Source organism: Canis lupus, chromosome 33 (assembly GCF_003254725.2).
Source record: "Canis lupus dingo isolate Sandy chromosome 33, ASM325472v2, whole genome shotgun sequence".
NCBI lineage: Eukaryota > Metazoa > Chordata > Mammalia > Carnivora > Canidae > Canis > Canis lupus.
Window position 1 is genome coordinate 26051401 of NC_064275.1, and position 13914 is coordinate 26065314.

At 45.1% G+C, this 13914-nt stretch overlaps 2 protein-coding genes across 3 annotated transcripts in view; one reads left to right on the forward strand and one right to left on the reverse strand.

Moving 5' to 3' along the window:
• The window catches only part of HSPBAP1 (HSPB1 associated protein 1), a 64421-nt gene extending 57537 nt beyond the window's left edge, over positions 1 to 6884 (reverse strand). For both annotated transcript variants that reach the window (XM_035709863.2, XM_025475160.3), the window contains exon 1: positions 6704 to 6884. In XM_035709863.2, coding sequence (XP_035565756.2) covers positions 6704 to 6767 — 64 coding nt within the window. In that variant the 5' untranslated portion in view covers positions 6768 to 6884. The remainder of the gene's footprint in view (positions 1 to 6703) is intronic.
• Positions 6885 to 8748: 1864 nt separating this feature from the next.
• SLC49A4 (solute carrier family 49 member 4) overlaps positions 8749 to 13914 on the forward strand; it is a 70713-nt gene continuing 65547 nt past the window's right edge. Inside the window, exon 1 of the mRNA XM_035709867.2 lies at positions 8749 to 9174. Coding sequence (XP_035565760.1) covers positions 8838 to 9174 — 337 coding nt within the window. The 5' untranslated portion in view covers positions 8749 to 8837. The remainder of the gene's footprint in view (positions 9175 to 13914) is intronic.

Sequence of the window (13914 nt, forward strand, 5' to 3'; positions counted from 1 at the left end):
TGACTTCCTAGAAAATAGAAACCCATTGATTTCCCTCTTCACTTCAACTTTTCTGGTTGACCCTGCTCTTATTTGGTTTCGATGGACACAATCTTTCTTTTCCCCTGTGTTCTCTGCTACCAATTATCCTCCAGTGGAACCAGTCTGTCTCCTCACCTTCCTCCCTGCCCTCTGGCCCTAAGTGACTCAGGCTTATCTCCATTCACTTCTTCTCCCAGCCTTGCCTGCCAGAAATGGCCTCTTCCATTCCTTTCCATGTTCAAACTATACCAACTTTCAGATTACTCTAGGAAGTACAGACCAATCCAATCTGCATTTGTTCTTTCTTCTCTCAGTCCAAAGAACTTAAGGTATATAGTATTTACTTCCCAATTAATTCCTTCCTGCTTGTGGATGTTTTATACTACAGCTCTTCTTATCTGCATCTTTTTCCCTCAAACTTTATTTACAAACTACTTTAAAGCAAGGTCTTCTACCTCACTTTTTATAAGTAGTCTTCTGTTTATAATATACACTCAAATATTTTTTCATAATGGAGTGGTAATAAGTTTGCTCAAAAATTAACTTTCCTATGACTCCCACAGCATTCCTGAACATACTGACCCTTTCGGATCATGTATGTAATGAATGTACCTTTTTAATCCTTTGTTCATATAAGCCTCATGTAATTTAAAGCAAAGCCTTCTCTTCTGGTAGGATTTTGCCTATTTAACTTACTTTGTAATGTTAATAAGCAGTTGCCCCAAACTGGTGCTTCTAGGGAGGATGACAGTTAAAAATGGGGGGTTGACGATGTTTATAGCAGCAATGTCCACAATAGCCAAACTGTGGAAGGAGCCTCGGTGTCCATCGAAAGATGAATGGATAAAGAAGATGTGGTTTATGTATACAATGGAATATTACTCAGCCATTAGAAATGACAAATACCCACCATTTGCTTCAAAGTGGATGGAACTGGAGGGTATTATGCTGAGTGAAGTAAGTCAATCGGAGAAGGACAAACAGTATATGTTCTCATTCATTTGAGGAATATAAATAATAGTGAAAGGGAATATAGGGGAAGGGAGAAGAAATGTGTGGGAAATATCAGAAAGGGAGACAGAACATAAAGACTCCTAACTCTGGGAAACGAACTAGGGGTGGTGGAAGGGGAGGAGGGCGGGGGGTGGGGGTGAATGGGTGACGGGCACTGAGGGGGGCACTTGACGGGATGAGCACTGGGTGTTATTCTGTATGTTGGTAAACTGAACACCAATAAAAATTATTTTATTAAAAAAATAAAAATAAAAATAAAAAATAAAAATAAATGCAGTCTGGAAAAAAATGGGGGGTTGAAAATAAATTAATAAATTAATTAAAAAATGGGGTTGAAAGTTCCAGACAGGATGCTGAGAATCTAATACAAAAATATGAAATAAAAAAAAGTAAAAAAACAAAAACAAATATGAAATCACCTGCAAAAATGTGTGTGCATGCCATTTTTCAGGGGAGCAAATCCATATTTTCATCAGATTTTTTTCCCTCCTTAGGACTTCAAGATTAAGAATCACCAGTTTCCTCTGGGGTACCTGGGTGACTCAGTCGGTTAAGTGTCTGACTCTTGATTTCAGATCAGGTCATGATCTTAGGCTTGTAAGCTCAAGCCCTGCATGGAGCTCTGTTCTGGGCATGGAGCCTGCTTAAGATTCTCTCTCTTTCTCCCTCTCTATGCCCTCTCTCATGACTGTGCTCTCTAAAAAAAAAAAAAAAAAAAAAGAAAAATTACCCGTTTCCTCAAAAAGTGGAATTATGACCTAGCAATTCCAATTTTAGATATATGCCCAAGAAAACTAAAAAAATGTTAACACAAAAACGTGTATATGAATATTCACAGCACTATTATTCAGAATAGCCAAAAAGTGCGAACAACCCAAATGCCATCAACTGATAAATGGACAGACAAATGTGGTATTACCATACCATGGAATATCACTCAGCCATAAGAAGGAATGGAATATGGATACATGCTACAATACGGTTGAACCTTAAAAATATTATGCAATGTGAAAGAAGCCAGACACAAAAAGCTCTATATTGTATCATTTCATTTATAGGAACATCCAGAGTAGGCAAATATCCAGAGACAGAGAGTAGATTAGTGACTGCCAGAGGCTGGGGAGAGAGGGTCTAATTGGGAATGACTACTAACGGATACCAGATTTCTCAGTGTGATGAAAATGTTCTGGAATTATAGTGGTAATGGCTGCACAACTTTGTAAACATACTTAAAAAAACAATGAATTGCATACTTTAAAAGGGTGAATTTATGGAAAGTGAATACTAAGTCTAAAAAAAAACCCTTCTGGGCAGCCCGGGGGGCTCAGCGGTTTAGCACCACCTTCAGCCCGGGATGTGGTCCTGGAGACCTGGGATTGAGTCCCGCGATGGGCTCCCTGCATGGAGCCTGCTTCTCCCTCTGCCTGTGTTTGCACCTCTCTCTCTCTGTGTCTCTCATGAATAAATAAATAAAATCTTTAAAAAAAAAAACAAAAAACCTTCTTCTTACTCAGCTGCATGCTTGGTATCTTATGTATCATCTTTCCATATCCAAAGTCTATGCATTCAGACATTACTCCTAACCATCTCCTTTTCCTCAGTTTCCTAATTCACAGGTAGTTTCTCAGGCTGGAAAACTCCAGAGCTCCCTCTAATTTTTCTTTCAGTTGCAACATCCATCAGTCACCAGTGCCAGGCCTTTTTATTAATCATAAAAACGGTTACCACTCTTGAATATGCAATTCCTGCCAGACACTATGTTGGATGATCCACAATTACCTTTAACTTTTACAACAACTACGCATTTTACACAGGGGACAAACCTGAGGCTTAAAAGGCTAAGTATCTGTCCTTTAGTCTTTCTCCCTCCCATCTATCCTCCACCGTTCAAGCAGTGATTCTCCTGAAATCAAATCTGATCATATTACTCCCTTGTCTAAAGCTCTTTAAAGGCGTCCTACTCTTATTAGAAGGATGGACTAAGGTATCTACCACGGTTGTTTTTGTAATCTGGTCGGTTAATAAATGACTACTCTCAAATGGAAAAATAAAAAATAAGAAAAATAAAGGCCTCCTACTGTCATAAAGTCCAGACTCCTTAACTTGGTATAAGTGGTCCTTCATCATCCCACTTCTCTCACCACTTTTTTTTTTTTATTTTTTTTTAATTTATTTATGATAGTCACAGAGAGAGAGAGGCAGAGACACAGGCAGAGGCAGAAGCAGGCTCCATGCACCGGGAGCCTGACGTGGGATTTGATCCCGGGTCTCCAGGATCGCGCCCTGGGCCAAAGGCAGGCGCTAAACCGCTGCGCCACCCAGGGATCCCTCTCTCACCACTTCTAATACCAGCTTCTTGTGGTTCCTGGACCATGCCATGCTCTTTCTTCTCCTGCCCCTGGACTTGGCACAGAGTTCCCTTACTCATTCACTCACTCAAATAGGTATTAAGTGCCCACTATGTGCCTGGGGACACACGTGGACACACGTGGTGAATAAAACAGATGTAGGTCTGTTGTAGGTCCTGCCCTCAAGGTACTTAAGTTCAAGTGGAAAAAAACAGTAACAAACAAGTAATTTCAGATTGTATAACTGAAATGAAGGAAGCAGGATTATCTATGGTTAGGAGTTAGGTGAAAACTACAATAACAGTTTTAGATAAGTTGCTCTTTTTTTTTTTAAAGATTTATTTAAAAACAAACAAAGATTTATTTATTCTTGAGACACAGAGAGAGAGAGACAGGCAGAGGGAGAAGCAGGCTCTAGGCAGGGAGCCCGACCTGGGACTTGAGGTGGGACTCGACCCCGGGATCTCCAGGATCACACCCCAGGCTGAAGGCGGCGCTAAACCGCTGGGCCACCAGGGCTGCCCTAGATAGGTTGTTCTGGTAAGAACTCAGGTGGTGACATACTCTGAAAGCTGAAGATTAGGTAAGCCAACTATGTGAAAAGAGGAGGGGGCAATGAGTGACAACAGATGCTCCTGGAGACTTCAGCAGAGCCCACATCAAGGATTTCTGTAGGCCATGGTTATGAGTTTGGATTGTATTCTAAGTGCAATGGAATTCATTGAAGAATTTTAAGTAAGGGAGTGTCACTTTTTCTGCTGCATGGAGACGGGATTGGACGGGCACAAGGGAAAAAGCAGGTCATGAGGCCTGAAGATAAAGTAGTGGTTTAGGTGAGAATGTGGATGATTTGGACAAGGGTCTGATAGTGAAGGAGAGGAGAAAGACAAATTAGATGCAGAATTGACCTGATCTGCAAAGTTACCCACTGAAAGTAACAAAGAGATGAAGAGAATTGTCATCAGAGGAAGTAAGCTTATCACAGACACAGAATCACAGGATCTCTGGCCCATGCTGACTGCATATTCATGAGGTTTATCATTTTCATTTTATGCTGTCATCAATTTGCACAGGACTTTTCCCAGCAAAATTTGGCCATGTCAGCGCAGGTGCAAGGAGGACAAGAGGTTGGGTTCATCGAGGGCACAAGTTTTTTTTTTTTTTTTTTAAAGGAGGGCACAAGTTCTGCCAGAAGAATAAAAGGCAGGGAGGGACAAGGGTACAGTTCATCTTCAAGGGAGAGATCATGAAAAATTATATATATATATATATATATATTTATATATAAAATAACATGCGTCTTAAACTGGATAAGGGAGTACATATAGATGGACAGAAAATGTTAAGAATCAACGAATGTGAGGTACAGATGTAGTTCAAGAATTGTACCTTTAGGGTATATGAGGGAGTTTATAAAGACAAGAGCCTGTGGTCAGACAGGAGAAAGTTACTTTTTTTTTTTTTTTAAGATTTTATTTATTTATTCATGAGAGACAGAGAGAGAGAGGCAGAGACACAGGCAGAGGGAGAAGCAGGCTCCACGCAGGAAGCCCAACGTGGGACTTGATCGAGGGTCTCCAGGATCATGCCCTTGGCTGAGGCAGCGCTAACCGCTGAGCCACCGGGCTGCCCCAGGAGGAAGTTATAATTGTCCCTTGGGCTTGCACTGGTCATTTCCCACTCTGGGCAAACATGACTATTTGATCTCCAATCATAGCCATCCTGGGTCTTCTGCTGTCTTCCCACAACTCCCCAGCACTACCACATAAGTTTGGCACCATCCCATTCAATCTTTAAAGGTTCACCTCCAGCCACCCCTTCCTTGAAGCACGTTATGTTTCCCCCACCAGGATCTCCCTCCTGGTGACAGTCTCCACCCGGTGTGTACCTCCTGGTATTATTATTCGTGTTACCAGTTAGGAGTCATTCTTTAACTTTCTAGGCTGTTACTCAATTGGAAAAAGGCATTATGGGCAGCCCCGGTGGCTCAGTGGCTTAGCGCCGCCTCCGGCCCAGGGTCTCTGATCCTGGAGACCCGGTCCTGCGTCTCCTGCGTCGTGCTCCCTGCATGGAGCCTGCTTCTCCCTCTGCCTGGGGCTCCGCCTCTCTCTGTGTGTCTCTCATGAATAAATAAGTAAAATCTATAAAAAAAGAAGAAAGGAAAAAAGCATTACAATAAACAATCAAAAGTCTCTCGATCCCCAGGGGCAGTACCCAGAACAGCACCAGGCACGGAAGCAACCTCTCAAAAGGTGCCAACAGAGATCTCAGGAACGTGGGCCACCCGGCCCTGCTGGTTATCTAAGGCCGGATTCCGCCAAAACCTGACAAAAAGCTCATAACCTCTGTTCATAATACAGCCAGATATTTCCATTTACCTCGAGTGGGCTCCTCTTTCACAAATTTAATCGGGCTCCCTGCATGGAGCCTGCTTCTCCCTCTGCCTGTGTCTCTGCCTCTCTCTCTGCGTCTCTCATAAATAAATAGAATCTATAAAAAAAATAATAAATAAATAAAATAATAAAGTAAAATAAAAAAATAAAATAATAAAATAAATAAAATAAAAATAATAAATAAAATAAAATAAATAAAATAAAATAAAAAATAACAAAATAAAATAAATAAAATAAAGGGGTCCCCGGGTGGCTCAGCAGTTTAGCGCTGCCTTCAGCCCAGCATATGACCCTGGGGTCCTGGGATCGAGTCCCACGTCGGGCTCCCTGCAGGGAGCCTGCTTCTCCCTCTGCCTGTGTCTCTGCCTCTCTCTCAATGATGGGTAAGTGAAATCTTTTAAAGTAAATAAATAAATATCAATCTTAAAAAAAAAAAAAGAAAACTCATCTTTAAAGCGTTGAAAGACGGTAGCCCGGGTTGCTCGGCGGTTTAGCGCCCGCCTTCAGCCCAGGGCGTGACCCTGGAGACCCGGGATCGAGTCCCACGTCGGGCTCCCTGCATGGAGCCTGCTTCTCCCTCTGCCTGTGTCTGTGTGTGTCTCTCATGAATAACAAAATCTTTTTTAAAAAAACGTAATTTTAACGCATTCAAACCACTCAGCACTGGGTGATATGCTATATGTTGGCAAATTGAACTCCAATAAAACAAAGAGAAAACAAAAAACCAAAGCACCCAGACGCGTGAACGGCACAGGCAGGCTGTGGGGGCTGGAGACCCGGATGCCCCACGGAGGAGGCCACGCACCCCCTCAACACACTAAACCCTCCTCCCAGTTCCTGCGGCGCGGGAGGCACGTGGACGGCGCTAGGCCACGGCCCCAGGTAGAGGCGGCGAGCCCCCGCGGCCCGGCCTCAGCCCGCGCCTACCTTCCACCTCTCCGGCTCCAGCGGCGGGGGCCGAGTCGGGGGTCGCCCCCGGGGCTGCCGCCATGGCCAGCCGCGCCCCGGCCACACGCGTGGGCAGCGCAGCGGGAGCCCCTCCAGAGCGCCGCCGACCCCGGCTCCCCCGGGCCGCGCGGCCGGAAGTGGTCGCGGCGGCTCCCACGCTCCCCGGAAGCGCCGCGGCGCGGCCGTCACGTGACGCGCGCTGGGCGGGGCCACGCAGGTTTGTTTTGATTGCCCTGGTTCTGAAATGCCAGCACGTGGTCTAGGCTCCGGCGCTTTTTTTTTTTTTTTTTCTTTTTTTTTTAAACCTTCCCCACAGGCCGTAAGATCTTCTTTCTTTCGTTGTCGCAGCCTTAGTTTCTGCTCCCCGTCTTTTCCAGTCGGGTCCTTCCCATCTGCTTTGGCGCTTTCCTCCTCCCAGCAGTTTAGGAGTTTGAGCGGATGGTTTGCAGTTTTGTGGGGCGTGGGGCCCTAGAATGGGGCTCCGCCTCCGCTGACTCCGTGGGTACCAGGACAGCTCACGCTTCTCTTCCAACCTCCCTGGCCCTTCTGGCAACAACATGATTCCGTCTGGTTCTTTTTTTTTTTTTTTTAAGATTTATTTATTCATGAGAGACACAGAGAGAAAGAAGCAGAGACACAGGCAGAGGGAGAAGCAGGCTCCATGCAGGGAGCCCGATGCTGGACTGGATCCCAGGTCTCCGGGGTCACGCCCTGGGCCGAAGGCAGGCTCCAAACCGCTGAGCCCCCCCAGGAATCCCCCGATTCCGCCTGGTTCTTGTGGCTGCGGGGAAATACGAACTTCAGGCAGAGTTTTTCTTTCTTTTCTTTTCTTTCTTTCTTTCTTTCTTTTCTTTCTTTCTTTCTTTCTTTCTTTCCTTCCTTCCTTCCTTACTTCTTTCTTTTCTTTCTTTCCTTCTTTCCTTTCTTTCCTTTTCTTTTCTTTCTTTCCTTTCTTTCTTTTTCTGATTTTATTTATTATGATAGACACAGAGAGAGAGAGAGAGGCAGGCCCCACTCTCGGAGCCCGATGCGGGACTCCATCCCCGAACCCCTGGATCACGCCCCGGGCTAAAGGCAGGCGCCAATCCCCTGAGCCACCCAGGGATCCCCAGGCAGACGTTCTTTAAGTGCGTTCTCCGTGACTCATTTCCCGACCCACACAAGCCAAATCGCTTGACTTAGGGTTTCAAGGACACTCGCCGACAGCTGTCAGGCTACCGGATCTGTATAATGAAATAAACAACCGGCTGCTTGATCAAGAGATCACACCCTCCCCCTCCCCGCACCCTTCTCACTTACTTTTCATTTGGTCAAAATCCTAACAACTGGAGAGGGATCTAAGCCATTAGGGGCAGAAGTCTCTTAGTCTTCATCCACGTGTCTTTATTACTAGCCCATCAATGACAGTGAACGGATAGAAAGAGATCTCTACCTTTTTTTACGTGCGTATGAATGGAATTGGCTAGCTTATGATGTCGGTGGGTATGTAAGACATGATGATAAAAGTAGGCAAGTACTGACTGTCCGTAAAAACGAAATTATTTTCAAGCGGCAGATGCAACGGCTCGCTCTTACCGTATCCCCCATCCCCAACACACACACACACGCCTTTAATTTCCAAAATCAGAAATCCAGCAGAAATAATAATAAGTCCCAATACGGAAGCAAGCAGTAGCTTAAGTAATGGGAGGTATCCGAGTTGTTTACTCGGCACGTGATGTAAACTTAGGCCCTTCCTCCAGCAATCCCAGGCTCCCGGGCCAACCTCTTAAAACAGCGTCTCGGGGGAGTCTCCTTCTCCCGGGCTCGGCGGCGCTGGGACTTCCTCGTGCGTCCTCCGGGAGGCTGTGTGCAGGCCGGCGCCCGCCTCCGGTGGCTCTCGGGGGCTCGCGGGGTGCAGGGGCGCGGTCGGGGCGGGGGCTCCCCTCGCGCGGCCCCCCAGCCTCCGCCCGGCGCGCGCGGCACCTGCCCCTCCTCGCGGCCCCGGGGCGGGCGCGCAGGGCGCAGGCGCAGCAGGCGTGGCCCGGAGGCCGAGGGCGACCGCAGCGGCGCGGGGCTGCTCGGCGGCCCCCCGGACGGCGCTGGGCACAGGCCCCGCGGGCCACGCGTCGCCATGGGCGCGGGCTGGAGCAGCGAGGAGGAGCGGCAGCCGCTGCTGGGGCCCGGGCTCGGGCCTGCCGCGCCGGGGGGCGCCTGGAGGGGCCGCGGGGAGGCGGCGGCGGCGGCGGCGCCGGGGCCCGGGCGGGTGTACGGGCGCCGCTGGCTGGTGCTGCTGCTCTTCTCGCTGCTGGGCTTCGCGCAGGGCCTGGTCTGGAACACCTGGGGCCCCATCCAGAACTCGGCGCGCCAGGCCTACGGCTTCTCCAGCTGGGACATCGCGCTGCTCGTGCTGTGGGGACCCATCGGCTTCCTGCCCTGCTTCGCGTTCATGTGGCTGCTGGACAAGAGAGGTGAGGGGGCCGCTGCTGGGGGAGCCGGGGAGCCGCGGGCGCCGTGGTCTGAAGGGTTACGTGAGGCCACCCGGTGCTGCTGGCATCCCATTCCCAGCCCTCCGTCCCCAAAGCGACAAAGCCTCTTTGCAGAGGCTGTATTTGTGTTTACATCGAGGCCCATTATGCAAACAAAGCTTAAGCCATCTTCTAAACGTTCACGTTGTTTTGCACAGTGTGGACCTCCGAGCATTCCTGTGCATGTGCTATTTATGCTTTTTTTTTTTTTTTTTTTTAAATACCTGAGCAGGATGACTGATGCTTTGACTTCAAAGGGATTTGGAGAGGTGGAGGGTGAAAGGTCAGAAAATTGATGATGCCCACAAGTACTGAGTTGGCCTTTGCATCATAGATGACTCCAGAGCCCAGGGCTTTTGGGAAACTCCGATCTCAGAGCTCTGGTTTCTATAAAATGGTGCACTGGCAGCTTTAAAGTGTGTGTTGGTGACTAGGTGGTTGTGCCAGTCGAGATGTAGGATTCTCAGATAAAGCAGGGCGGATGGATGAAGGCTCTCTGAGGAACACTGTGGACACACATCTCCCTTTTACCTACCACTTCCCAGTGTAAAAAAAGAGGAGAAAAAAGAGGTCGTACCACTGAATGATAAGGCATTCAGTTATACCACACAGATCTGGGTACAGGATTTAGGATCACTGTGATGTAGCTGCTGAAAAAGGAGGACAGTTTTAGGCATGGAGGTAGAGTGTCAAACAGAGACAGCTGGATATGCTCTGGTGTGTAGCCTGAGCATTCATTTTAAGGAGCCCATTGACAAACTGGAGTGTTGTTAAAGGCGTGTGGCAAGAATAATAAAGGATGTAAAATCATCCTGTGTAAGGTTAAGGGAACTGGGTGTGTCAAGCTTTAAAAAGAAACTTGAGGAAGAATGTAAACCATGTGAAGATCAAGTAAAAGAGGAATTAGGCTTACTGTGTGTAATTCTAGAAGGAAGAACTAAATTGAGTGAAGCTACAAAAGGATGCAACTCAAAGCAATAAAGGAAGAGCCTTCTAAGAACAAAAAAGGTGTGCAGCCCTGGAAGGTGTGTCTTGACCGGCATAGAACTTACAGATAGAGTAGGTGCTTTCACAGAGGATGTGTGCTAGATGCTGAGGAAAGGTTTCTTGTACCAAATGGAGGCTTTCTTTGTTTTTTGTTTGTTTACTTTTACACCAATTTATAGATTGTATTTGGATTTTGCCAGTTTTTTCCACTAGCATCTTTTTTTATTTTTTTCCTGTTCCAGGATTCAGTGTAGGGCTCCAGATTGCATTTAGTTAAAATTTCTCCTTAATCTCTTCCAATCTGTGACAGTTACTCTGTCATTCCTTATAAGGTTGGCTAAATTTAGGGGAAAATCTTATTTTGTGGTTTATTTTTATTTATCTTTTCATCAGGAGCATGTTCCAATATTATTTTTCTAAATTTAACCAAGCTTGTTTTTGTGGTAGAAGAATGTCAATTTTTACCTTTTTTATTATAATTGTATGAACTGTCTGTGGCTAGATAAGTTAGGGATTACCTATTCACTTATAAAATAAGTTATTTTAGGAATTCTTTTGATAGTTCCTCCACATAGAGAATTAAGTTTTATTTTTTTATTTTTTTTAAGATTTTATTTATTTATTCATGAGAAATACAGAGGCAGAGACACAGGCAGAGAGAGAAGCAGGTGCCATGCAGGGAGCCCGGTGTGGGACTCGATTCCGGGACTCTAGGATCACGCCCTGGGCCGAAGGCAGATGCTAAACTGCTGAGCCACCCAGGGATCCCCGAGAATTAAGTTTTATTTTTTATTTTTTATTATTTTTTAAAGATTTATTTATTTATTTGGCGGAGGGAGAAGTAGGTTCCCTGCGGGGAGCCCGATGTGGGACTCGATCCTGGATCCTGGGATCACGCCCTGGGCGGAAGGCAGACGCTCCACTGCTGAGCCACTCAGGTGTCCCGAGAATTAAGTTTTATATTCACCATTGGTTGAAGCAGTAAAAACTAAATTTAAAATTTCTCTTTGGGAAGTGATTTTCCTTTTCAGTAGGAGAAAGCTAATATACTTTCATATGTTGGCTGTCCTGCTACAGATGTCCTATCTACATACCTAGAAAGTAAGTTCTCAGCATCCTTGGGTACTAAAATATCTTGCTCTTTAGAGGGTAGATAGTTGTCTAGCCTTCCTACTGCCATAGGCCCCAGCCACCTTAGCATAGAAGACCAGTTATCTTTGTAAGGTGGGTTTTATACCTGCTTACACCTTTTCATTTTTTTAGTAAAGAGACAAAAAAGGACTAGGTAGTGAGATAATAGGAGATCCAAGAGCAAGTGTGCCTTAGAAGTCAAGTGAAGAAAGTTTCAAGGAGATAGTACCTAAATGTATGCTAAGTACTAGAAAGATAGCCTTCACAGAGCCTACATTCTAATGAGGAAACCTAAGCAGAAAAAAAACAGTAATATTAAATATTTAGTATGTCAAATGATGATAAATGCTATGGAGAAAAATAAAGCAAGACAGGAGAGAAAGAGGAGGTCATGGTTGAAGAATGGAATGCTTGAAACTGAGATTATGTCTTGAATGCAATCGTAGTAAAGATAAAGTCCAGAGTATAAACAGCAAAACAGACTACTGAAGTGTGGGGCAGAGGACATGATCATAGAATAAGAAGTCAGGGGACTGAGAGGTCAGGATATTGAAATGATCATCTAGTGGATCTCTAAAACACCAGATTTATGAAAAAGTGGTGTCATAAGGAGGAATATCGAGCCAAGACATTTGCAGATGGTGAGAGTAAATGCCCTGGAGACAAGTGTGTGTTAGTCTATAGACAGCTGCAGCAAGGAGTTTTGAGTATTAGAATTAAATATTAATTAGATCAAAGGCTGTTCTGGCCATAATAGAGTAATAGGAACTAGATTTATTCTTCTATGTTCAACAACAACAACAACAACAACAAAACAAAAGACAGAGTTTTCAGACACTGGGCAGCAGGCAGGGCAGAGCAGTGATCCTATGAATACCTCAGCCCACTGCCTGGAAAGAATGTCCAGGTATCTGTGTAGGGATGGGGAGCCTGGGCTGAGTGCTGCAGTTTCCCTAAGTTGAGTAGACAGTTGAGGATTCCAAGAGACCAACTTAGCTAGAATTCTTAGGGTGGAACCAGAGAGGAAAAAAACCTCACAGAAAGTTCTAGAGCTATAGGGAGTTTCTCTTGAGTCTTCAGCTGATAACCGATCAGCAGATACATGTGAGAAAACTACCAAACACTGGAAAAAGGACCAGCAAAAAAGAACAAGCAGAACAATTCCCCAAGTTCACACAAGGCTAGGCATAGTTCACATTCCCAAGGCCAGAAAGGGAAAACCCCAAAATACATAAGAGTTTGGGTTGATTATTACCTCAGTAGTAAAGACAAAAGAACCCTAGACTAAAGAATGCTCTGATTTCACCTAATAAAGTTTAAAAGTGTGCTTCGGAAAGATCAAAAGTAACTTAGATATCTCTCAGTATCATTCACAAACATTTAAAGAAGTGCCCCCCCCCCCAAAAAAAAAACCCATCCAACAAGGTAAAATTCAGGACTCCTGACATTGAAATAAAAATTTACAAAGTATGCAAACAAGCAGGAAAATACAACACGTAAATAAGAGAAAAAACAATGAATAAAAACAGGTCCCAAAATGGCACAAATGGGGACACCTGGGTGGCTCAGCGGTTGGGCAGCTGCCTTTGGCTCAGGTCATGATCCTGGGGTCCGGGATCAAGCCCTGCATTGGGCTCCTGTGAGGAGCCTACTTCTCCCTCTGCCAATGTCTCTGCCCACTACCCCCGCCCCCCATGTCTCTCATGAATACATAGATAAATCTTTAAAGGAAAAAAAATGACACAAATGATAGAATTATTAGATAGGAACATCAAAACAGCTACTTTATTCTATATACATTCAAGAAAATAGAAGAAAGCATGAACATGTTGAGGAGAGACACAGGAAACATAAAAAGACCATTTAGATGAAAATGTGATCTGATCAACAACAAAAAAGGCGTGCCAGACAGGAATTAAATGCAGATTAGACATTGCAGAAGAAAAGATTAGTGGACTTGAAGACAGCAATAAAAACTATCCAAAATGGAAAAGAGAGGCACAAAAAAATGACTAAAAAGAAACAAAACCCCACCAGTGTCAGTGAGCTGTGGGACAGTTTTTAGTGACCTAATATACATGTAATTAGGGTTCCAGAAAGAGGAGTAAGGGGAGAACATAGAGTGAGATTAGGGAGGGCCCGAAAATTGAAGAAATAATGGCAGAAAAAATCCATATCTATAAACCCACAACACTAAGAAATACAAGAATCCTAGCAGAAGAAACATGAGGCACAGCCTAATCATATCCTTTAAAACCAGACAAAATCTTAAAAGCATCAAGAAAAGAGATTGAGGAACTTTAGGGAGGAGAGAATGACTGGGATCTGAAAGTGCTTGGGAAGCATTGTCATGGGGCGAGAGGTTTTGATGGGATTAGAAGGTGAAGAGAACATTTGGAGAAGGGCTTGACAATGTCGGGATTCCACTGATACACTGATTGTGAGCACTCCAGAAGGCACAGTGGAAGGGTTTCAGGAGTTGGGGAAGCTGTAGAGATGAGGTCAGATTAGGGGATATATAAAGCCATATTTGTATACGAATGACCTATGAATCTTGGATCTCTC